The sequence below is a fragment of the Rhinatrema bivittatum genome, chromosome 2 (genome assembly GCF_901001135.1).
Source record: "Rhinatrema bivittatum chromosome 2, aRhiBiv1.1, whole genome shotgun sequence".
NCBI lineage: Eukaryota > Metazoa > Chordata > Amphibia > Gymnophiona > Rhinatrematidae > Rhinatrema > Rhinatrema bivittatum.
In genome coordinates, this window is record NC_042616.1 from 208,021,811 (window position 1) to 208,048,241 (window position 26,431).

Consider the following 26,431-nt stretch of genomic DNA (forward strand, 5'->3'; position numbering starts at 1 on the left):
ATAAGGGGAATAGCAGCCTGCATTTTCTTGCTATCTGGGAACAGGTATGATAGCCTTCAAATCCAACAGCCTCCATAGGGTAGTCTTTGTTGCCACTCTCTTTGTTAGAGAGTTGCATGGAGAGATTGTAACAACATCCGGCGGAATTCCAGAGTATAGCCATCCCTTATACCAAGGACCCACTGGTCTATTATAAACTGGACCCACCTCTGAGCTAGTAGGTGAGTCTTCAGACCTTCATTGTGAAGATCAAGGAGTACCTGTACCAGAGCATGCATCATAAGAGAAAATCCTAAAAGGCTAACCTTGTGAGATTGGACCTGGAAGTTGTAGCCACAGCCAGTGTATAGCTGCAATCACAGAAGCCACCTGTCTAGCTGCCATCCGCACCAAGTTACAGCCTGCCTCGGCCAAGAATGCAGACCCTCCCCTGGTTCCATACCAACCTGCCATCAAACCTCATTCCTCTCTGCAATTATACCATTGGTAAATCCTTGGATCGCCATTATAATTATGCCTTTAACTTATTTCTTCATATATCCCTATACCTGCTCTATCTTCTCTCCTCTTCCCTTCTTACCCATTACTTTAGTACTTTATTTATCTTTACCTCCCTCCATGATCTAAGCACCCCACTCTGTTACATATTGAAATTATAATGTCATGTCTTGAAGTTAAAATGTTATGTATTGAAGTTAATTTGTATTTTAATTATCTATTTCCCCCACCTATTTCCTATGTTTCCCACCCTTTTATGTTTTGAAGTTATAATGTTCCCTGTAAAGCTTTTATGCTGCATTGCCTGTTCTATGTAAACCGATATGATGTTTCCCAACGAATGTCTGTCTAGAAAAACCATAAATAAATAAATAATTGGAGTAGACTGGGAGAGAACTGGGGAAGACCCTGATGCATCGCTGTGCGAAAATTTCCAAATTCGACTCCCCTTTGTGCGCGCCACCCCTGATTTTATAACATGCGCGCACGTTATAAAATCGCACATCCATGTGCGCGTGCCGGGTAGCGCGCACATATGGATACGCACGCATATTTTTAAAAATCTACCCCTAAATACAGCACATTACAATAGTCTGTTTTACTTAAAACTAGAACTTGGACTACTGTTGGAACATCAGACTTGGATAACAAAGGTTTTGACTGCTGAACCATCTTTAACTTGAAAAAGGTAGCCTTAGCCATCATTTTCACATGCAGTTTCATTGATATTTTAGCATCTAAAAGAACCCCTAAATTCCAAGTCTCTGTAGGTATTGGAATGATAAACTCCTTGAACTTAATCTCATGATCAAACAAATGAAGACATTATAACTAATCTGTAACATCGCTGTTTTCTTCACACTCAAAACTAATCTAAAGTTTCCAAACTAATCCTGCACAGCTTCCAAGCACTCACTAAATTTTGTTGTGGTAATGTTCCATCCAAATTATGTCTTAAATAAAACAGCAAATCATCTCCGTAAATTCTATGAACAACATTTAGTGAACAAAAAAGGTTTCTAATTGGCTGTAGATAAATGTTAAAAAGAACTGATGATCAAGAAGAACCCTATGATATTCCTAATAAAATATATCTTCTTATGGAAGCCTTATCCCTAACAACAACCTGACGACTTCTATATGATAAAAATGATGCAAACCATGTTAAAACAGATGATAATCCAACAGACTGTAAATGAACTAATAAAATATGGTTAACTGAGTCAGAAACAGCTGTCTCATCAAGCTGCACTAAAAGCACAGAATAATACTTATATCCTCCTTGTTATAAATGATTCATAAGTGATACTAACTATGTTTGTTCCACAATTTTTTCTAAAATCCATTTGGTAACTGTCTAGAATCAGAGGCATAGGGTGACTGCTGAAATCAGTGGTGCACCACAAAATGTACTGCTGACGTGACCAAAAAATAAAACTTTCAAGATCCTCCAACACAATTATATCTTATCTTCTAGCAGGCTTAAAATCTGAGCATTGACCTGTTTTATGTACTCCAGATCAGTAAAGTTATTCTTTATGAACATAAGAACATACCATACTGGGTCAGACCCAAGAGTCCATCAAACCCAGCACCCTGTTTCCAACAGTGGCCAATCCAGGCCATAAGAACCTGGCAAGTACCCAAAAATCGTCTATTTCATGTTACCGTTGCTAGTAATAGCAGTGGCTATTTTCTAAGTCAACTTAATAGCAGGTAATGGACTTCTCCTCCAAGAACTTATCCAATCCTTTCTTAAACACAGCTATACTAACTGAACTAACCACGTCCTCTGGCAACAAATTCCAGAGTTTAATTGTGCGTTGAGTGAAGAAGAACTTTCTCCGATTAGTTTTAAATGTGCCACATGCTAACTTCATGGAGTGCCCCCTAGTCTTTCTACTATCCGAAAGAGTAAATAACCAATTCACATCTACCCGTTCTAGACCTCTCATGATTTTAAATACCTCTATCATATCCCCCCTCAGCCGTCTCTTCTCCAGGCTGAAAAGTCCTAACCTCTTTAGTCTTTCCTCATAGGGGAGCTGTTCCATTCCCCTTATCATTTTGGTCGCCCTTCTCTGTACCTTCTCCATCGCAATTATATCTTTTTTGAGATGCGGTGACCAGAATTGGTCACAGTATTCAAGGTGGGGTCTCACCATGGAGCGATACAGAGGCATTATGACATTTTCCGTTTTATTCACCATTCCCTTCCTAATAATTCCCAACATTCTGTTTGCTTTTTTGACTGCCGCAGCACATTGAACTGACAATTTCAATGTGTTATCCACTATGACGCCTAGATCTCTTTCTTGGGTGGTAGCACCTAATTATGGAACCTAACATTGTGTAACTATAGCATGAGTTATTTTTCCCTATATGCATCACCTTGCACTTATCCACATTAAATTTCATCTGCCATTTTGATGCCTAATTTTCCAGTCTCACAAGGTCTTCCTGCAATTTATCACAATTTGCTTGTGATTTAACTATTCTGAACAATTTTGTATCATCTACAAATTTGATTACCTCACTCGTATTTCTTTCTAGATCATTTATAAATATATTGAAAAGTAAAGGTCCCAATACAGATCCCTGAGGCACTCCACTGCCCACTCCCTTCCACTGAGAAAATTGTCCATTTAATCCTACTCTCTGATTCCTGTCTTTTAGCCAGTTTGTAATCCATGAAAGGACATCGCCACCTATTCCATGGCTTTTTACTTTTCCTAGAAGTCTCTCATGAGGAACTTTATCAAACGCCTTCTGAAAATCCAAGTATACTACATCTACCGGTTCACCTTTATCCACATGTTTATTAACTTCTTCAAAAAAGTGAAGCAGATTTGTGAGGCAAGACTTGCCTTGGGTAAAGCCATGCTGACTTTGTTCCATTAAACCATGTCTTTCTATATGTTCTGTGATTTTGATGCTTAGAACACTTTCCACTATTTTTCCTGGCACTGAAGTCAGGCTAACCGGTCTGTAGTTTCCCGGATCGGGTTCTATACAGGATGGGAGAGATTCCCAATATAGGCCCTGCACCCCAAGTTCTATAATACAATGTGTTTACACAAGCTCCTTCAACAAAAGATGCAGAGCCCCCTTATTACCATAGAAAAATATTCAAATTCTAGTGTCACCTCACTACAACAGCAACATATTAGTTCACCTCAGTAACACTGTATAATAATTAAAAGCCCTGCAAAAATGGCACCGATAGCCCCTGTCACATGGTATGGGCAAAGAGCCATTTTGATTACTGGCAGCTGACAGCCCGAAAGGGGGAGATCACTCCCGAGACCCCCGCTGGACCACCAGGGACTTTCGGCAAGTCTTGGGGGGATGTCGGGCAAGTCTTGGGGGGTCAGGACGGTGGGGGTTTGCAATTAATTAAATTTGAAGGGTTGGGGTGGGTTTGGGGTTTTTTTTTTTAATGTGCCCTTTCTCCATCTCCCAAATAAAACGATAAGAAAACTACACGAAATTTCGTGGGTTTTCCTTTCATTTCGTCGGCCTCCCCAAAATGCAATGAAATTGGAAATATCATCTTTATTTTCTATTTCATTGCAAATGAATGCACATCTCTCTTCAGAACCTACAGCAAACCTGCCATACCATAACAAACTGCCAGACTCACAGTAATAACCCTACACATGAAAAGACAACACTACAAATATTGCAACATGCCCTTATATTAGGAAAAGAGAACAAGGCTGCTATAGATCCCTACCTGCTAGCAGAATACCTCACTCAGTCATACATTCAGAACACAGAAGCTTGCCATCTACAAAATAAAGAGACTATAAAATATAAATCGAAATGTTCAGACAAAAACTGAACTGGAAACTGCAACTAGCCAGACTCTGTATGTTGTGCAACAATGGAAAAAACAGAAATACCACCATGTCTCGTTAAACATCAAATACAATCATCAATCACACCATTAAAAAGAATAGATATTTCAAATCAGCTGGCAAGTAGAATAAAATTCAGTAATTAATAATGCATATAAAAATCTTTAAAAATTTACCAAATACCAATAAAATATTTTAAAACAGCAGATACATCTAAGAACACCCAATAATTCAAAATCCCTCACACTCCATACTTGGGAATTTTAGATTTCCAGTCATCCTGAGATTGTTGTGGATTGGAGTGGGGCACTCAAACTTTATACTCCCTCTAACATATACATGTATGTTAATTTTCCCATACACTCGCAAGCACTCTTTCTTTCACTCTCACATACAGGCTCTCTCACACACTGTCTTTCTTTCTCAAAATCAGAAACTGGCTTTCTGACACACTCACAGGCAACTCTCTCTTTCTCACACATAAACAGGCCCTTTCTCACACACAGAAATAGGGTCTCTGATCATACTCACAGGCACTCTCACACAAACTGGCTCTCTTTCACACAAACAGATACTCTCACGCATATAAAAAGGTACACTCACAGGCATGCTCTAACACACATGCTCTCTCTCACACTCACATACAAACAGGCTTTCTCTTTTACATAAACAGGCTTTCTTATACTCTCTCACACACTCACAGGCACTTTTTCGTTATCTCACACAAACAGAGGCTGGCACACAAGCTTGCTTCGGTCTCTCCTCTCCAGCTGGCCGCAGAAGTAGGGGTGGGGGATCTAGATGAAGACCCAAGATCATCAGAGCAGAGAAGGGAGACAGTAAGTGCCCTGTTTTCTCTACTCTCTTCCTCCTTACCTCAGTGACTCTCCATATGCAGTCTCCAATAATGTTCAACACCCTGTTGTCCTTAACCCACCAGTGCTTACTGGGCACTGATGAGCAAAGAATGGCAGAGGGTAAAGCACTGGTGTGGGCTGGGGAAGGAGGCTCATCCTGCCATGGCACTGCTTCCCCCCCCCCCCCCCCCCCGGAAGCTTTCACCATCCCACTTCCACAGCTCCACTTCCTTTTTGTCTACAAATTAAGCCCTGCCCCATACACTGCTCTTACATATCCCTGAGCCCCCAAAACAAGTGAACCATCCTTCAGAGAACATTCCCAGACCCCTCCATATACATCCCTGAGCCCCCCAACACATCTATCCCCGAGAGTCTTCCCAAACTCCACTGAATATACCTGTAAACCAGAATCCCCTGAACACATAATCCATCCCCCAGAAAGCTTCCCTAAAGCCAACCATAACACCCCTGCCCTGACCCTAAGCCCCTAAAACAAAACACTTGATCTGTCTGCCAGAGAGCCTCCCCAAACCCCATTGTACATAACCACTAAGCCTGAGCCCCCCCCCCAAACACATTATCATTGCCATTGCCCTAACAGCCCCCCAATCTCAGAGCTTCCCAAATAGATGGTCCATGCCTTTACCTGGCTACTGGCTCACAGGCGCTCACTGTCTTGTCTGTTGGATGGGACTGGATGAGAGACAGTGGCTGTCTAGTAGAAGGCAAGCAAGGAGGGACTGCTGACCTGGGCAGCTGTTAAGACTCCTCATGCTGCTGTGCTCTGTTGCTTGGGGGTTTTCATTTCAAAAGGCACAGCAAAGGCAGCAGCAGAGACTGTTGCATGCATGTTGTGCGCATGCTTCTTTTACTCTTTGCTCTTGTGAGTCCTCCTCTAGCTGCCCACAGGCTTTCTTGTTGCTTGAAGTGGAGGCAGCATTGGGGTCACTGAGTCACAGCCCTGGCATGCAGCATCACTTGCTTATTCTTCCAGAGGACAGGGAGGGGAGAGAAGAGGCGACAGCATCCAAAGCTGGAGGTGCCTGTGCACCACTATGCACTATGGACGCTATGCCTAAGTCTAGAATACCATTCTTATCTGCATGTCTTTCTAGTTATAGGGCTACCCATTTTTCCAGTATCTTGGTCATTGTTGATAAATTAGAAATTGGACGATCAATAATTCTGTACCCAAAACATTACTATCTTTCTGTAAAAGTCTTACCATCGCCTTATTCAATATATCAGGAATTCTACCCTTGAGTAATAACTTACAGGTCAACTTTAAAAAAAAAAAAAAAAGGTGCCTGCAGGGAAAATGGGGGTTACACGCGCGGCCAGGCCTTGTGCCCGCTGCGCGCACATAACCCCCATTATGCACACAAGAGCCAGGCCTCTTGCAAGGGGATGGCTGTAATAACTCAGACAGGACCTGCCTGGACATTAAATAAAAGTTTACTGATTGGTACTCATAAATTAAAGACCATCCATCTATACATATTGAAGTTACATCTGAATGTTGGTACATGAGTGGTTCTAGGGAGGTAGGTTTGTTTTTTTTCGGGCAGTTGGGTAGCTCCATGGTGATTTTTAATGTGCGCAGCATTCCCAGTGGCTGTAGGGGAATCCTAGTGGAGACGTCTCAAACTTTACTGCAAAAATCCTACCTTTGGACATCTTCTCCTCGGACACCCAGCCCTTCCTAGTCTCTTGGTGTGTGAAGATCCAATTGGGGTCTCCAGTTCTTGTTCTTCCATCCTTTATTTGTTAATATTTCTGGGAGACTTCTCTTAGGGAAAAGTAGTAGAATCAGGCAATTTCTCAGCTCTGCAATCCCAGTGGGGAAGGGAAATCCAAAAACCTCCCCACTCTCCTAAAGTCCAAAATATATTTTAAAGGTTAATGCTGGATACATGTTCTGCCTTCGCTGTCTCTCGCAGCAGGATCCATCCCTGGTGCTTGCCCACCTAGGGTTTAGAGTAGGCTTACAGGTCTTTGGTCCCCTGGTGAGAGCCCTTTCACCCCAAAAGGGTATCGGGCTTAAAATCTATTTCTCTGAAAATTAGAAGAAGGACCCTCTGGCAAGGGAGTACAAGGTAAGGTTCACTTTTAAAAGAAACTCCTTTTGGGTGAAGCTGGGAGGCCTCACCTTACTTTTTCCCTTGCTTCCTCAAACTAAAATGGCTGGGCTAAATAGTCTTCAGGCATCTAGACCATACTCTCCAGGTGGGAGGGACTGAGGGGTATGGATGACTCCTTACAAAGACAGGAACAGTGACATCTGGTGGCCAGACCGGGAGAGTCTGCCACATAACCAATAATCCATCCACACGCTCACATAATGTTAATGATAACCTTTGCAATATCAATCCTAACTTGTAAAGAATTAAAACCCTACACCCCATTTATCCTCTCTAGCCTGACCTTGAAAAAAATAACCTGGAGGTGTCATTAAATTCAATAAAGGCGTATCTACACCTGTATGCCAGAATTCAGTTACAAAAAAATGGCAAAATCATTTCCTTGCAACATATTGGCAACCTCCAATCTCTTCTTTCTAATAGATTGAGCACTAATATAGCCAAAATACAAAGGCCATCGCAGTCACATGATACACCCTGCCCCCCTTCCCATAAAACTTTGGAACAACTAACCGTCTTTACGGTTGCCTCTCATGATCACGTTTCTTCCGTAATCCCACATAAACACCACGAGCAATGACTTTCTACAGATAATGGACAACAGAGCTGTTCTGGTTTAACTTCTTCTGTACACTACCAGCCCTAATTGCAGTTTTAAAAAAATGAGTATACCTTTCACTGTGATGGTTTACATTTCCTGAAATTGCTGTCAGAAAGAGAACTGTATTTTAAATTGTAGAAAATGACAAAAAGTATCTCAGTTAAAAAAAAAAAAAATAATAATAATAATAATCTGAAACATGCTCAGTGGCACAGGAGAGATTAGAATATTAATGGTAAATCTGAGATGGTTAGCTGCCTCATTGGCCTTTCATGAGCCATTTTCTCAAAGATTCCCCAACCTTTATTGATAGCACTAGTAAACTGTATGTGACTTTCCTGAGTTTGTGTAGCTCATTTAATTCATATTAATTGATTTTTAGCACCCCTTGATTAATTGTACTTGGTTCCCCTTGTGCAGAATGCAATAAATAACCATTAAAATGAGCAAGATGTGATGCTACAAATTATAAAGTTAACTACTCTAGATGTCATAGAGGACAAACTGGAAACTTCTTGCTTTTGTTCTACCTGGATGTTATCAAATAAGTGCCCAAGCTAGAATTTTCATTCTAATTAAAAATAATCATTAAGTGCAATTTATTTTAGGATCAAAGTGATTCAGTGGACATATGCAAGGACCTTTACATATGCAAAGCTGGAATGCCTGATATAGTTTTAGAGTAAACTTCAAGTGACACGAGCTGATTGGATTGTATCCCACTGAATAGCTATCTGTATTTCACCCCCATTTCACAGAATGTCACCTTTGTGCACTGCAGGGATGGATAAAAACAGACTGCAGACACAGATCAGAATTTAACAAGTGGAGAGTTAGCAAGTGCTATATGGTTCAAATGCTGCCACCCACCAAAAAAACAACAGTTCACACCAAATGGTTTGTTCCAAAACAGGAAAAAAAATGCATTTTAGAGTCCAAAATTCAAAGTCCAGAACAAAGTCAGCAGAACCATTAAGGCTTGGATTTTAAAAGCCCTAAGCGCGCCGGGCCTATTTTAGAAAGATCCAGCCATGCGGGTAAAGTCCCAGGACGCACGTATGTCCCGGGGCTTTGAAAAAGGGGCGGGGAGGGGGGCAGGGCAGCGGGCCGCTGTGCTGGGGGATCGTGTGCCGGCAAACTGCCAGCGAGCGCAACATGCGCCTGCCCAGAGACAGGCACAACAGGTAAGAGAAAGGTCAGGGGAGTCTAGGCGAGGGCTGGGGGCAGGAGGGTTAGGGGAAAGGGAAGGGAGGTTAGGTTAGAGGTTTGGGAAGTTCCCTCCCAGGCTGCTCCGAAATTGAAGCGGCCTGGGAGGGAACGGGGGAAGGTTGCGGGTGTTGGCGTGCGCAAGTTGCACAATTCTGTAGCCCGTTGTTATAAAATCGTGCATCCACGTGTGCATGCGCGTAGGTATTAAAATCTACCCCTAAAGGTAGAACGACAGAAAGCTCCTCAAACAGCTCACAAAGTCTTAAAAGTGGTTTCTCCCCTCTCACATCACTTGAGTACAACAGTCCTAGAGAAGACTTTTCCCTCTTAGGTCCCCACTAAGCCTTTTCTTTCCTTCAGGTCCCTATGAAGAACAAGAGTATTGTCTTTGTCACAGGCTTCCCCAAGTGGAATGATGATCTTGTGGTCTAAGGGGTCCTTATCCTTCCATATTAGAGATGTGAATCGGGTGCCTGATCGTTCCCGCTTTTGGGATCGTCCGGCCATGGGAAAATCTCATTTTTCCGGGGATCCCATTTTTTTTTTAGTGAAAAATTGTTTTTCTGATTAGCGCGCGCTAACAAAAATAGCAAAAAGTAACAAAAAATAAGAAAAATAAAGGGATTTTGTTAGCACGCGCTAACATGAGTTAGTGCACACTAACCCAAAAAACGATTTTTACGAAAATTCGGGGTGAAAAGTGATCGTTTCTTTTTTTACCCATCCCTATTCCATCTCTCTCTGACTGTACTGATGGGAGCTTCCTCTGCTCTTCCACAATCTATCCCAATCTCTTCACAGGCTAACTGCAGAACTCCTCTCATTTTCTCAGTTCTTCCTACAGCACTGCTACCGGAGGAGTCACTGTTCCAGCGCCTGAGGGATACTAGCCCAGCCGGGCTACTTCTGCTGCTCACTACTGCCACCTCTGGTGGCTTCACCACATTGTCTAATAAAAGATCAATCTCTGTGTTTGTGTGTCCTAGGCTGAGCCTGACCTGTGGCCCCTCACAGGATTTCCCCCTGTGGGCGTGGTCAGCTGCCACAGTGCCCAAGGGTCCACCCAAACCCTACAAAACATAACACTCATAGGGAAATTGTTTCATTGTCGCCCTTTTCTGATTCTGCTGTATCTTTTTTGAGATATGGTGATCAGAATTGTAGGCAATACATAAGATGATATCGCACCATGGAATAATACAGAGGCATTATGATATTCTCTGTTTTATTCTTCATTCCTTTCCTAATAATTCCTAGCATTCTATTTGCTTTCTTGGCTGCTGCCATACACTAAGTAAAGGATTTCAACATATTATCCACAATGATGCTTTGATCCTTTTCCTGGATGGTGTCTCCCAAAGTGGAACCTTGGATTGTGTAGCTATAATTTGGGTTGCTCTTCTTTACTTGCAACACCTTGCACTTGTCCACATTAAATGTTATCTGCCATTTAGATGCCCAGTCTCCCAGTCTTGCAAGGTCCTCTTGCAGTTTCTTACAATCATCTTGTGATTTAATAACTGAATAATTTTGTATCATCAGTAAATTTGATCACCTCTCTAACTGTTCCCATTTCTAGATTATTTATAAATATGTTAAATAAGTGGTGACAGTACAGATCCTTGGGACATTCCACTATTCTCCTTTCTCCATTGAGAAAATTGACCATTTAGCCCTACTCTCTGTTTCCTTTTAGCCAGTTGTCAAATCCACAGTAGAAGATTGCTTCCTATCCCATGACTTTTTAATTTCTTTGAGTCTCTCATGAGATACTTTGTCACATGATTTCTGAAAATATACTATATCAGTTGACTCACTTTTATCCATATTTTATTAATGCCTTAAAAAAAAAAGTAGCAAGAAATCCTTGGCTAAATATGTTTCCCTAAACGTATCAGATTTGAATCCACACATTGTATCTAAATATTTCCCTAGGTTACAATCTGTACGTACGTCTACCTCTGTTTTCATTATTTATTTGAGTGTCTAACCTGTACACAGTTATGAACTAGTGATTTTCACATGGCACAACGGTATATAAACATAAATAAATGTTGGCTTTCTTCCATTAAACTATGGCTATATGTTCAGTAATTTTGTTTTTTAAAATAGTTTCAACCCTTTTTTCTGGCACTGAAATCAGTCTCAATGGTTTGTAGGTTTTTGAAATACCCCTGGATCCCTTTTTAAAAACTAGTTAGGTTGGCAACCCTCCAATCTTCAGATACTATAGCTGATTTTAATGATAGTTTACAGATTACTAATAGGTCAGCAATTTCATTTTTTAGTTCTTTCAGCAGTCTTGGATAAATACCATCAGGTTCTGGTGATTTGCTATTCTTTAGTTTGTCAATTTTCCCTATTACATCTTCCAGGTTCACTGAGATTTGTTTCAGTTCCTCTGAATCATCACCTATAAATATCGCTTCTGGCATGGGTATCTGACTTACATCTTCCTCAATAAAGACCAAAGCAAATGATTCATTTAATCTCTCAGCTATTGCCTTGTACTTTCTTAGTGCCCCTTTTACTCCTCGATCATCTAATGGTCCAAGTGATTCCCTCACAGGCTTTTTGCTTCAAATGTACCTGTTGTCACAACACAAAACACACACAAACAAATTCAATCAATCTATTAAATACACACATGCAGTGTTTCTCTCACACATGTGGAATGGTCCATTATTGTAACCTCTTTCTCTTTCATGCATACACACACACACATATACACAAGAACAAAGTCTCACTTGCTCACATACACACTAACATAGCCTCCCCACAAATGCATTTTGAAAATTTCCATTAAGCGTAAAGAGCGTTTTTGAAAATTGTTTTGAAAATTGTTTGTTTTCCATGGAGTATAGCTTTTGAATTTTGTTGCTCTTTTTAAAATTTGAAATATTCTCACTGGCAAATATATCCCTCCTATTCAGTTAGTAAGTCTTTATTTTAGAGACTTCTCTACTTCATGTCTGTTCTACTTTTGTTATTTCCAGTCAGATGTTCAGGAGTCCATCAGTCTTTTCATGGCCTATGTACACACCAGTGTTAATGAGATGAGTATAAAATACCACCAGAATGAGAGAAGATACAACTATACCACACCCAAAAGTTTTCTGGAGCAAATAACTTTATATAAGAACTTGCTGGCTAATAAACGGAAGGAATTGTCCCAGCGAATGGTGCATTTGGTGAACGGCATTCAGAAGCTGCATACTACCACTGCACAGGTAATATTGGCATTATTTGCAGTTGGAAGGAATGTGTACTATACTCATATCGTTAAAAATAAAAAAAGTTTCATTTTCCACTGAAATGTACATGGGGAAATCTGTATTCAAAAGTGAGACAGATAATTGGCTAAGTTCTGGCTGGATAACGATTTATCTGGCCAGAATTTAACTAGATAAGATGAGGGTGTTCCAGGGGCATGTGGGAGGTGTTTTGGGGAGGAGCTGAGTTAGCCGCTTAAGTTAACCGACTAATTAAGATATTCAGAGTTAGCCGGTTAACTTGTGTGGCTAACTCTGGTCATGCCACTGACCTGTCCTAAAGTTTATAATAAAGTTAATTTTAAGATAGCTGGGTATATTTAGCGGTACGACCATGCTTCTAAATATACCCTGCTAGTTAATAGGATAAGTTTATCCAGCTAACTAGCTGAGCCGCTCAGCAGCTGAATATTGCCCCCAAAACGTTTATCACTGGTATGTGCAGTCTGGTAGAGTGTATGGTGCATTCAGAAAGTATTCAGAACCATTCACTTTTTCCACGTTTTGTTATGTTACAGCCTTTTTCTAAAATGGATAATATGCATTTTCCCTCCTCAATCTACACAGAATACCCCATAATGACAAAGCAAAATCAGCTTTCTAGAAATTTGTGCAAATTAATAAAAAAAAAAAAAAAAAAAGAAATATCACATTTACATAATTTGTCACTTAACGTTGAGCTCAGGTGCATCCTGTTTCCATTGATCATCCTTGAGATGTTTCTCCAACTTGATTGGAGTCCATCTCTGGTAAATTCAGTTGATTGAACATGATTTGGAAAGCTACACACCTGTCTGTCTATATAAGGTCCCACAGTTGACAGTGCATGTCAGAGCAAAATCAGCCATGAAGTTGAAGTAATTGTCTGTAGACCTCTGGGACAGGATTGTGTCGAGCAACAGATCTGAGGAAGGGTACAAAAACATTGCTGCAGAATTGAAGGTCCCAAAGAACACAGAGACCTCCATCATTCTTAAATGGAAGAAGTTCAGAACCATCAGGACTCTTCCTAGAACTGAAACAAACCCAAACTGAACAATTGGGGGAGATGGGCCTTGGACAGGGAGGTGACCAAGAACCCAATGGTTACTCTGACAGAGCTCCAGCGTTCCACTGTGGAGATGGGAGAATCTTCGAGAAGGACAACCATCTCTGCAACATGCTACCAATCAGGCCTTTGTTCTAGAGTGGCCAGATGGAGGCCACTCCTCAGTAAAAGGCACATGACATCCCACTTGGAGTTTGCCAAAGGGCACTTACAGGACTCTCAGAGCATGAGAATCAATGTTGAACTCTTTGACCTGAATGCCAAACTCCATATCTGGAGGAAACCAGGCACCAATCACCACCTAGCAAATACCATCCGTATGGTGAGGCATGATGGTGGAAGCATCATGCTATAGGGATGTTTTTCAGCTACAGGAACTGGGAGACTAGTCAGGATCGAGGGAAAGATGAATGGAAGAAAGTACAGATGAAAACTTGCTTCAGAGCACTAAGGGCCTCAGACTATGGTGACAATTCACCTTCCAACAGGGCAATGACCCTAAGCATACAGCCAAGACAACACAGGAGTGGCTTTGCACAGGTCTTGAGTGGCCCAGCCAGAGCCAGACTTGAATCTGATCAAACATTTCTGGAGAGACCTGAAAATAGCTGTGCATGGACGCTCCCCATCCAACCTGTCAGAGCTTGAGGGGATCTGCAGAGAAGAATGGGAGAAAAATCCCCAAATCCAGGTGTGCCAGGACTGTAGCATCATACCCAAGAAGACTTGAGGCTGTTATTGTTGCAAAAGGTGCCTCTAGAAAGTAAAAGGTCTGAATAATTATGTAAATGTGATATTTCATGTTTGTTTTTTAATTAATTTGCACAAATTTCTACAAACCTGATTTCACTTTGTCATTATGGGGTATTATGTGAAGACTGAGGAGGGAAAAATGCATATCATTCATTTTAGAATAAGGCTGTAACATAGCAAAATGTGGAAAAAGTGAAGGAGTCTGAATACTTCCTGAATGCACTGTATAGAGTTAATTTGGAAAGAAGTACAAATGGCAGCCAAGAAGAACAATATTTAAGACTTAAAAATTCAAGTGCTTTACCTATGACAAGAGCTTAGTTTATATATCCCCATATTATCAAACGTTATGCTATTGCTTTTCTATTTTCAACATACGTGTAAAGATGGGCACAAAATTTCCCAGCTTACTAGAGTGTCTTTGTGCACTATATCTCCACTATCCTTCCCAATATGCAGAGAACCATGCATATTGGGAAGGATGGGGTAATTACCTACCAACAGTACCTGGGAATACCAGGGTTCCAAGGCAAGGGAGCACTTGGGCTGCAGGTTGGCAGATCCCCAGTGCCAACTAGGCCTGAGGTGTGTGGAGTCTTTGTGATGTTGAGAGTCTGTTCTCACTACAGATTCAGTGATGGTTCAGTGAAGAGAAGAGGCAACCCCCAATGAGGATAAAGCATCCTATCTGTAACCATTTGATGTTAACTGTAATCTTCTGTCTTTTTATATTTTATTTTTATAAACTAATCCTGCATCAATTTTCTGTAAATTTACCTTTGCTTGTACAGCCATACCCTGGTTTGGACATTTGGTTTGTTGAGGACAGGGTATGCTTGCTGACAAAGGGTGTTTGAGATTAGAAGATTGTCATGAGAAATCCACAGAGGTGTAGGGCCTTGAAGCTTGTCTTCCCCTCACCCATCAAAAGCCCTGGGGTAGTCAGTGTTGTTCCAGCCCTTACCCACTAAGACACTCTAATTAGTACGACAGAAGGACACCAGGACTACATACAATATTCCACCATTAAATCTTTTCCTCGAAGCAGCCATTTTTAATATGACCAAACGTGTTTTTGACTTCTGAGCTTGTTCATTGTGTACGTACTATAATATGCTTTTAATTAATAAAACTAGAATTGTCTTTTCAATTGCATAATGCAGGACTCCCAGCAACTCAGCACTGTGGATTTTGTGTTTTGATTCTTTGGCTGATTCAACATTTATAGAAGAGGCCTATGGCTACTTACTTAGTTCTTCTTTCTTCCTTGGTATCTTGGACTCTGTGCAGCAGTACCATTTGACATAACTTTTCATCCCAGTCCAAGCTCTTCCTCAGTGAACAAAGAACAAAAATATTTGGTTACACAAATTTACTTTTATCTCAGCCTCTGCACATTACCCCCCTACCCCACCACCTTATCTTTGCTTTACAAACCCATTTTTATGCTTCCTTCTGCACTAACATATCTTTAAAAATGGTCTTATCCTCTTTTTACTGCTTGTATTCTAACACTGAACTACACCATCCAATGATTCCTGGTGCTTAGGAGATACCCCCTTATGACATCATAAACACTCTCCCCATTTGTGAACACCAAGTCCAGTATTGTCCTCTTACATGCCAATTCCATTACAGTTCTTCCTGTAGAAAATCCAGGATCTCCCTGCTTCTAGATGATACTGCATTCATGATGTCCCAATCAACATCTGGCAGATTGAAATCACCTAGCAATAGTACATCCCCTTTCATAGCAATTAGGTGAATATCTGTCTTCATTTAAATCTCTATTCATTTCTTCTGCCTGTGAAGGAGGTCTGTAGGTCAGCAACATAAATGGATATTCCATTCCCTCTTTCCATATTAACCCAGCATACTGCCTTCTTACCTTGTAAGCCCTGCAGTTCTGTTGCTTTAATATTATGTTTTATGTATAGCATCTTTCTTCCTACTCTGTCCTTCCTGAATAGATTATAATTATTCCCATTCATGGTTTTTTTGAGTACCATATTTCTATGACTATATCCAAGTCAGCCTCTTCAATGACTGTCTCTAGATCTGTGACTTTATTTCCCGTACTGTGAGCAATAGTGTGCATTGTGTTAGGCAACTTAGGCCTTACTATAATGTGAAGTATGTGTTATATTAACTATTGAGAACTTTCCAGTAATTGATGGTACAGGAAGGTGTGAGCTTAGGTGTCATTGAAAGGGAATGGGTTAGGTGGTATATAAAGTACCTCCATGTGAACTTGGGAGGAGTTCTTGGAGTCTTGAGTCTGTTTTATGAGGAATTTCAGTCTGGAGTCTTTTGGAGTTATTCTGAGTCAGAGGACCTCTTCACTCAGCCTAAAGAGAGAGGTTGAAGGAGCAAAGAGACCTCCCTTCAGTACCAATTGAGAGCCATCAAGGAGGATAAGGACATTTCAGCCTACAGGAAAATCATCCTATCCTTGGTAAGACCATAGACTTGAGTTGTGACAAAAGAGAGGTTTCCTACTTTTTATTGGGGCTTAAAGAAAGGAAAAGCTTTAGTGGGAACCTGAGGAAAGATTCTTCTATGGGGCCGTACTCGAGTGACATAAGAAATGAGAAACTGCCTTGAAATCTGTGAAACTGTCTAAGAAGTTGTTCATCCTAGTTTTGTACATTCTGGGCTGTCTTCTGAATTTCTTTCTGATTTTCTGGACTTTAATAAATTCTTTTTTTTATGTTTTGGAACAAACCACCTTGGCATGTACTGCTATTTTTGGTGTGTGACTCCTCTTGGACCTTATAACTTTGCTATCCCCCACTAGCTGAATCCTGGTCTGGGGCAGGAGACTGCTTTTTCTACCCCTGTGGTGACCTGAAAGGAACTCCCTGAGAAAGGGGAAGGAGGGTTCAATTGCTTTCCATATGTTGCCTTTCTTTCTCATTTCTCTATAAGTGTTTAAAGATTTACTTACTGGAGTGACTTTACTTATCTTAGGGTTTTCTTCTTCCATTCTTCATGATCCTAGTTTAAAGCTCTCCTGTGTATGTTTTGTCAGCATTTTCTGGATCATACTTCACCCTTTTATTGACAGGTAACCACAAATTTGTTTAGCATCATCTCTGAAACCTCATTCCGTAATCCAGGAAGCTGAAACATTCTCGTTGACACCATCTACACAGCCATTCATTTATTTCCAGCATGCAAGCTTTCCTGCAAGGGCCTTTATCCTTGACTGGGTGGACTGAGAAAAATGCCATCTGAGCATCTATCTACTTTACTCTCTGTTCCAGAGCCATGAAGTCACTTTTGATGCATACTGTGTGGTACCAAACGGTATCATTCATGCCAACATCAGATAGTAGTCAGCAGGTTTGATGATTCTCAGCAATCTCTTCGTAATGTCTCAGATCTTGGCACCTGACAGACAGCACACTTCACAGTCACATATCTGGGGGGGCAAACGGATGCTTCAGTGCCCCTCAGAAGCGAGTCATCAACCATCACTAATTTCTGCTTCCTAGGTGTTGTGGTTGTTAAGCTGTGGTTTTGGTGTTTACAACTTTGGGCTCCTCTGACTCCATGGCAACACAGTAAAAGGCAGCGATCAAGTCAACTGTGTGGCAGCAAGAAGCAAAAATAGGCAGATGTGATGAGCTTGATGTTCCTTATCTGCCATCATATTCTCAGTTTGTGTCAAAACTCAGTATTGCCATCTCACACTCTGTAATTATCAATTTGAGAAAAGGAAAAATTCCATCCTGTGAAATTACAGAAATCATGCCTATCCCACAGTACTTTTGGTGAGATAAAGGCTCTTCCCAATTAGAAGTCTTCATATTGATTTTTCTTGGGTAATTTTAATTTTCTACTGAACTGAGTCAGGCTGAGGGCATTTCCCAGACAGAAAGTAGTACAACGCTAGAATGCATAAGTAAAAATTAACAACTAAGGGATAATACTGACCCACTGGGTACTGAGATGTTGACTAAAGCGTCTCTGTGATGGTCACCCTGTGGCAGTTGTACTGCATAGATATCAAGAGGGCCCTGTAACATGGACAGCACAACATGAAAGAACCAAATGTGCACAGGGCTGGCAACTGGGGGAGAAGAAGGGAGTCAATTCCAGATGTCAGGGAAACTGCAAGAGGAGGAGCCACACATGGCAGAGGAAAGAGCCAGTGACTGCAGGCAGAAGGGCTGCCAGCAACAGCAGCAGCAGGAGGAGATGCTGGTGGCAGAAGAGAAGAATCATGAGGTAATGGAGAGGGAGAAGGCCAAAAGGTAGGTGGGAAAGGACAGAGTGATGGGCACGTAGAAGAGATTTAGAGGAAAGAGAAAAGGAGAGGCAATAGGAAATGAGATGGGGAGAGAATGGGAGACTGAAAGGCGATGAGGAAGAGAAAAGGAGAAGGTAGCACACATCTGGCAGTAACCCACGTGGGCCCAGCACATCCAGAGGAAGCAGCAACCATGGAACAAGAAGAGGAGCAAAAGGAGGAGGTGAGTGGAAAGATAAATGGTAGAGACCTGGGCGGGGGTAAAGAAGCATTAGGAGATTGATGCTTGAGAGAGGTGCATACTGGAAGGGAAGCGGGACAGGGGGTGCACAGAATGGAGCCATGACAGGAAGGCAGAGAGAAGGAGGAGATAAATACAGGAGCAGGGGCATGAATGAATGAAGGGTATTTCAGCAAGAGGTTTTGACTAGGTGTGTGAGCATGAAGCTTTTAATATAAATGCCACCTTTCCACTTGTCCTCCATCTCCATTCCCTGTCACCCCGCCTCACCTACCACTGAGCCACAACCTGTCTCCAGACTTCTCCGTGGCACTAACTCAGCAAGTCAGGCTTTGCTGCCTCCTGTTTGTTTCTCCAGATTTGGAAGACTTGGTTGGATGGGATCTGTGGGCCAGTGCTTTTTCTAATGTCTGAGGCTTAGCTGATTGGGCTTCTTGTGCCACCACCCATACTCCTCTTGGTGGCAACATCCCATGTTTTATGAAGAACAAGCAGTAATGGGAACAGGTTGGAGGGTTTTTTTTTTTATCTTTCCAGCACTGTAGCTCCTACTTTCTTTTGTGGCCCATTGATTGGACGTTGCTTTGACCACCAGTAAGCAAAGGGAGCAGTAGCACAAGAGAGAAGAGCCTTCCTGCCTGACATCTTCAGTGGCCCTGCTTGGAAGTCAGAGCTGTCTAGACTCAGAAGGATCCTAAAACTCCATTTGAATGTCCCAACATTCTTAAAAAAAAACATATATGATTTTTGTATTCAGAACTTCATGAACTATTTGGATTCTCCTAGGACAAGCAGGATGGCAGTCCTCACATATAGGTGACATCATCGGATGGAGCTCAGCACGGAAAACTTACATCAAAGTTTTTAGAACTTTGGCATAGCCTCAATGAGCATGCTCCAGCATGCATTATACCACACGAGGTCCCCTTCAGTCTCTTCTTTTCCATAAGGGATACGGAATATCTCATCCAAAAGGCTCTCAGATTCAACAAGCGTCAGCTACCCCACCAATTGGTGGTCATAGAATCCACTCTCAAGAAGGCCAAGCACTTTCAGACTCATTCCTCTGCCCTGGGGAAAGATGCCAGGGCTATGGATGCTGTTGGGAGGAAGGTGTTTCAGGGTGCTGTGCTTATTGTCCGCATAACTGCCTACCAGCTCTATGTGAACCAATATAGCAGGACACCTGGAATCAGGTATAGGATATTGCCAAGCAACTGCCTCAGCAGCAGCAAGACACATTCCTGTTGTTGGTGCATAAAGGCCTGGAGTGTGGAAAACACGAGGTCTGCCCGACCTGTGATGATTTCGAGATGGCATTGAGGATCTCTGCAGTGGGAATCGGGCAAAGAGGGCAGGGATTTTACTACTGGTACTTCCAGATACCAAAGAAAACAGGAGGGCTCCATCCCACACTAGACCTATGGGCCTTGAACAAATTCATCAAAAAAGAAAAGTTCAAGATGGATTCCCTGTCACTTTGATCCCTTTTTTGCAAAAAGGGGACTTGCTATGCTCCCTAGATCTAAAAGACCATAAACACATTCTACTCCTATCGGAAGCTGGCTTGAAGACCAATTCCTTTAGAATTCATCTAAATGCAATTGGTGCATACCGCCATGGTGCAGATCAGGGGTGGGCAAACTGTTTTGTGCTGGGGCCACATTACGAGTTATTGATCACAATGAGGGCTGGGGGGGGGGGTCTCCCTTGGAATGCCTTGACTCAAAAAAAACAAACCCCCAACACTTGCTGCAGGCATTTCAGTATCCAGCAGGCTTAAGCGCCATAATTTTAGCACTCAAGGAACCCCTTCTATCATGGATCCCAGCCTCTAACAAAATCAGCAAGACCTTCAGCAAGAGGTACATGGCATTTTCCTGGCTCACAGATTACCTCACCTTGGTCTCAAATGCAGAACATAGACTTTCACCAAATAATAATAAGACCATAAAGTATAAAGCAGGTGCAGACAAAAAAACTAAATTGGAAACCACTATAAGCCAGTGCAATAATGCAAAAATAGAAGTATCACCATTCCTCATAAAACAAAATCAAGAAATATTAAAATCAATCATGATATACTACTAAAAATAATTCAAACAGATGAGGAATAGAACGTATAATAATTAAGACGAATAAGGATAAAAAGGCTAAATATTTCTCAAAAATCAATTAAATATTTAAAAACAGCAGACATCAAACACCCAATAATTAAAACTAATAAGGATAAAATTTCCCCTCCATTCCTGTGAACCCCAGTCACCCTGAGATTGTAGTGAATTAGTGGAGGGGAGGTGGGGGAACACACACACTTTCTCCTCTTTTTCATATACACACTCCAAACCCTCTCTTCTCACTACCCTCCCTTACCCTTCACTCACTTTTCAGTCTTTCACCTCCTTCCCCCCCACTCTCACCCATCCTTACACTCAGTCCTTTCACTCCCACTCACCGTCTTCCCTTCGATCTGTAATTCACCCCTCACTCTCTTCTTTTTGTGTCACTTACTCCTCCATCTCCTCTCTCACCCACCCACTCAAACCTCTTCCCTTCTCTCATTCTTACCCCCATTCCTTCTCAGGACCCTCCCTTCCTTCTGTCAGACTTCCTCCCCCCACTCCCTCCCTTCTCTCTCAATGAAGGCTCCCAGCCTCTCCCCCCGCCCCCACACACACACTCTCTTCCTTGTCAGACATGCTCCCCTACTCATTCCCTTCCTTCTTTCCTTGTCAGACATTCCCTCCCTTCCCTCTCAGTGAAGACTCCCTCCCCCCCCCCCACTCTCTTGCTTCCTTGTCAGTCACTCTCCCTCCCCCTTTCACACCCTTCCCTTCTCTCTTCCTCCCCCTTTCATTCCCTTCCTGTCAGCAGCATCGTGGTCTTCTTCCTGCCGGGAGGGTGCTGGAAGCCTGCTGGCAGGTGAAGGGGGATGGGGAACCTCACCAGCACTTGTTTCAAAGGCACTACAGAGCCGCCTCTTGCTGACGGGAATTGGAAACCCTGCTGGCATGTCTCTCCATTGGCCTGCTCCTTTTCTTGCTGGCCGGGCTTGGGAACCTCGCCAGCATGTCATTCCATGTCATCATGGTGCAAGACAGGCCCTCTTCTTACCCCCCACACAGCACAGGCTGCACATAATCAGGCCGATACAGTACATTGCACTCAGCCACACGTTTTTGACGCGCGTCTATTACCCCTTATACAGTAAGGGGTTTAGCACGTCAAAAACGCGTGGCCAACCCTCCTGAAAACTAATAGCGCTCATCACAAGCAAATGCATATTGATGAGGCTATTAGTTAGTCCCCAGGATACTGCTTTTCTGTACACCCTCCAACTTAATATCCTAGCGATATTAAGTTGGAGGAACCAAAAGTAAAAAAAAAAAAAAAAAATCTGCCTGCCGGTCAGCGGTTAGCAAAACAGACACTCAATTTTACCAGCGTCTGTTTTCCTAACCCGTGGCTATTAGCGTGTTCAGAAACAAGACGCCGGTAAAATAGATCATCGGTTGTTAGACCAACTGATAGCCACCTCTACTGCTAATAAGGAGGCGCTAGGGACATGCTGTTGTCCCTAGCGCCTCCTTATTAGCACACCACCTCATTTAAATACTGAATCGCGTGCTCAGAAGAGGTGGCTGGGCGAGTTGGGAAAGTGGGCGCTCAACACGGAGCACCCGTTCTCCTGCATTTTTCTGTATTGGCCTGAATGCATTTTTTTTTTTTTACATAGAGGCAGGCTGGGTAAAACTTAGTAATGGGTCAGATGTGGCCCGCGGGCCATAGTTTGCCCACCTCTGGTGTAGATGGTACACCTATCTCTGTACAGCCTATAGTTGTATGTTTCATGCGGGGCCTGCTTCAGTTGAAGCCTCTCCTAAGTCCTCCCAGTGTGTCTTGGGACCTCAGTGTGGTGTTAGCTCAGCTGATGAAAGCTCCCTTTGAGCCACTGCACCTGTGATCTGTAGTACCTGACCTGAAAGGTCATATTTTTAGTGGTGGTCACTTCAGTATACAGGGTCAGTGAACTTCTGGCCTTAGTGATTTATTCAGCTTACACTAAGTTTTTCCATGATAGGTGATCTTATCTACACACCCTAGGTTCCTGCCTAAGGGGGTGTCAAACTACTGTCTTAACCAGTTCATCATCCTGCCAACATTATTTTCCAGTCCCAATTCACACCAAGGCAAACAACCCCTGCATACTTTGGACTGCAAGAGCCTTAGCCTTCTGTCTGGAGAGGACAAAAGCCCATACACAGTCCATTCAACATTTTGTTTCTTTTCATAGGAATAATTTGGGTATCACCATTGCCAAGCAGACATTTTCTAATTAGCTAGCATCTCCTTCTGTTATGCCCAAACGGGATTGCATCTTGGGGGCCAAGTCAAGACTCACTATATCAGAGCCGTGACAGTGTCTGAGGCCCACTCGCGATCAGTTCCTATGGAGGAAATCTGCAGAGCTGTGATGTGAAATTCTCGCTACACATTCCCATCACTTGTCCAATCTGTCCTTCAGAACTTGTTTGAGGTGTAGAACCCAACTCTGTTCCCGCCTAGGGCCATTGTATGTGTTCAGGCAACCCCCCCCCCGTTACTAACAAAACTGGTTGTTGTGGCTGTTGGCACTTGTGTGTTTTATTGGTCACCTTTTATGTTGGAGGGTAACCTGTAGCTAGGGATTCACCCATGTTTGAGGAAGGTCATCTTGCTTGTCCTCGAAGAAAGCAGAATTGCTTACCTATAACAGGTGTTCTGAGAGGACAACAGGATGTCAGTCTTTATGAAATCCGCCCGCCACCCCATAGAGCTGGGTTTCCACCACGTGGGTTTCTTCTCCTTTATTATTTTATTCTCTTGAATTGTATATTATAAGACTGAAGGGGACCCTGCATGGTCACAAGGTTTAATGCATGCTGGAGGATGCTCAATGAGACTCAGTCAAAGTTCTAGAAACTTTGACATTTTTCCATGCCAAGATGTCACGCATGGTGAGGACTGACATCCTGCTGTCCTTAAAGAACACCTGCTACAGGTAAGCAACTCTGTTTTCCTGTGTAACTAGAATTACTCTAACATGTTTATCTACTAATGGATATTGTATTACTATTTTGATTTTTGGCTTATCATTCTCATATGTATTTTGCTACCTTTATTGACTTCATTATTTGATTTATGGAAATGAAAATAAGCAAATAATGTATACCTTTCCCCTTTGCATTCAATTCGCAAAATATATAGCCCATCTTAAATGCCCACTTTACTTCCATCCATCTAGACACACACATTTTCAGTGTCTTCCCTTCAGGGATTACTATTACCACCATTATAACCTTGGCACTGCTTTGTACCACTTCACCAAGCACATATAATTTTGTCACCACTTTTCTGTTTCTCTTTCAACCTAGTAAGATCCTAACTCCTTTAGAACAGGGCACATCTGAAGGCACAACATATGCTTCAGTGATTTGCTGATTCTTCTTATTTTGGTCAAGTAAAAGGTATTGCAAGGCTACAAAGAATCTGTTTTGTTTTTTTTCCCAGTCCTTCACAGCTACGAGCGTATTACAATACTTGTTTCTTTGAGCTGAAATTTTAGAGTACAAAGTTCATATTACACTTTCCTGTACAAACCTATATTGATATGAGTGTCACAGTTTAGGCACAAAATGCAGCATAATAAATAGAATTTTCTCATCCGCGATACCAAGAATGTAATGCAAAAGAAAAATTGTGAAAGCACTGTCCTGCAGCAAATATCTGGTTTTCTGATAGTATACACCATATTGATTTATTGATGCATACCTTGTTATCGGTGCTTGAAAACTGTACACAAACCTCCCTGCTACCCACACCCCTTTTGCTATTACTCCTCCTCCTGCCACACCTTCTTCTACCCCCTGGCCTACCACGATCCCCTCTACCGTCACTCTTTCTTCCACCCTGGCCCCTCTCTCTAAAGAGAAGGTGAACCTGGCATCACTAATTACTGCTGATATAAAGTTTGCACTGTCCACACCACTCACAACCCTTGTGGCAAGTCTGCCCCCCGCCCCCTCACCGTTCCCTTTTCAAATGAGAAACCCATGTGAGGGAGAGGGGGGCGTGGGGAAACCAGGTTTCTGCAGGGACTAAGTGCTTGAGCTCACAGTCCCTTGCTTGGTATGAAATCCCTGCTGACTGCAAACGGCAGCGCCCGGCTCACTTCACATCTCAAGAATACCACTCACAGTTTGTGTGCTTGCAAATGGTATCCTCGAGGGCTGCCTTTTGTATGACTGAGTGCGCAGTCGGTGCATTAAAACAAAATAATAAAACAGCAGCTATTAGCTTTCTATATTCCGAGCATTAAGCGTGTTTTGTTTTCAATTTCAAGCTGAAATCAGCTTAACATTGTATACTGCTTTACTAAAATCTGCATGTGCTAGGCAGTCCCTGGGAAAGCTTGCAGAATAATGTCTGCTCCCAAGTTATTTCTTCTATTTTTTTTTTTTTGGCACATTAGGTAGAAGACCTAAAAGCCAAACTTGCTTCTCAAGAGGCAGAATTGCAACTGAGAAATCAAGATGCTGAAGCTTTGATTACAAAAATAGGGCTTCAGACTGAGAAAGTGAGCCAAGAAAAAGCCATTGCCGATGCAGAGGAGCAAAAGGTCAGTCTAATTCCACCATTTAGAGTTGTTGAGCTATGTTTAGTACAAAATAAACCTTTGTAGGTGAACAATTTTGAACAACTTCCTCTCCAGGGAGCATAATATCTGAAGTATTATAGTTACACATGTAGCAGCATTTCCCACTGTGATTACCACTTGACCTTTCTTTACATTATGCATTTTTCCCACCTTTTAGCTCTCTTAATGATATGAAAGAACAATAAATACTGAGCTTATTCAAGCCTATGGTAGTTGTGAACCTTAAGCATCATACCCGCTTGTAATACAAGAAAGGTCATGGAATCATCTCTGAGCACTTCAGATTTCTAAAGGCTTTTGAATTTTAGGCAAATTGAACAGCTCTGTTGTTAACAAGGTCTGTTCTCTTCCACTTGCAGTGCCATTTCCAAGTTTTATGTTCTATTGTCTATCTGGAATGTCTAAATGGGCTGTCTGGGTCAGTGGTGCCCTTGCATTCCTGCTTTGTTTCACCTAGCACTGCTAGCACTCATTTGCTCTTCTATTGTCCAAAAGCACATGAAGACATTTCAAAGAAAAACACTTTTTTTTTTCCCCCAGCAGTTTCCTCTTATAAAACAAAGTGGCTTTAATGCAGTTTTTAAGCTATATAATTATTGTATACCATGGATATAGATGAAAACGTAGAAGGTAATACTGAAAGTCATTTGTGCGGGTGAAATGCTGTTTTGTTTTTACTCACACAAATGAGCTCTATGGGAGTAAAAGTACATGTGTGTCAACCATGTGCATGCTTTTCCTTGTGTATTTTGTAGGTATTCCTGGGAGCAGAGTTAGGTTGGGGGAGGCAAATACGCATGTTACGCCTCAAAAAAAACAAAACACTATAAGATGACACAAATTTGTGTGGCCACTTTTGAGGGGCAATAGTTGAGCAAAACTATGCTTTGATTATTGGTGCAAAGCCCATGGGTAAAACCACCCAAAGACTTTTCACCAATGCACCCAGTTCTGATTATTTACCCTTTCTTGTCTGTTCTGTTCAAAGTACTGAGG

General features: G+C 42.1%; 1 protein-coding gene across 1 annotated transcript in view; it reads left to right on the forward strand.

The window, feature by feature from the left end:
- DNAH11 (dynein axonemal heavy chain 11) overlaps positions 1–26,431 on the forward strand; it is a 725,796-nt gene that overhangs the window by 481,386 nt on the left and 217,979 nt on the right. Inside the window, exons 56-57 of the mRNA XM_029589065.1 lie at positions 12,166–12,399; positions 25,250–25,396. Of these exons, the coding sequence (XP_029444925.1) occupies positions 12,166–12,399; positions 25,250–25,396 (381 nt within the window). The remainder of the gene's footprint in view (positions 1–12,165; positions 12,400–25,249; positions 25,397–26,431) is intronic.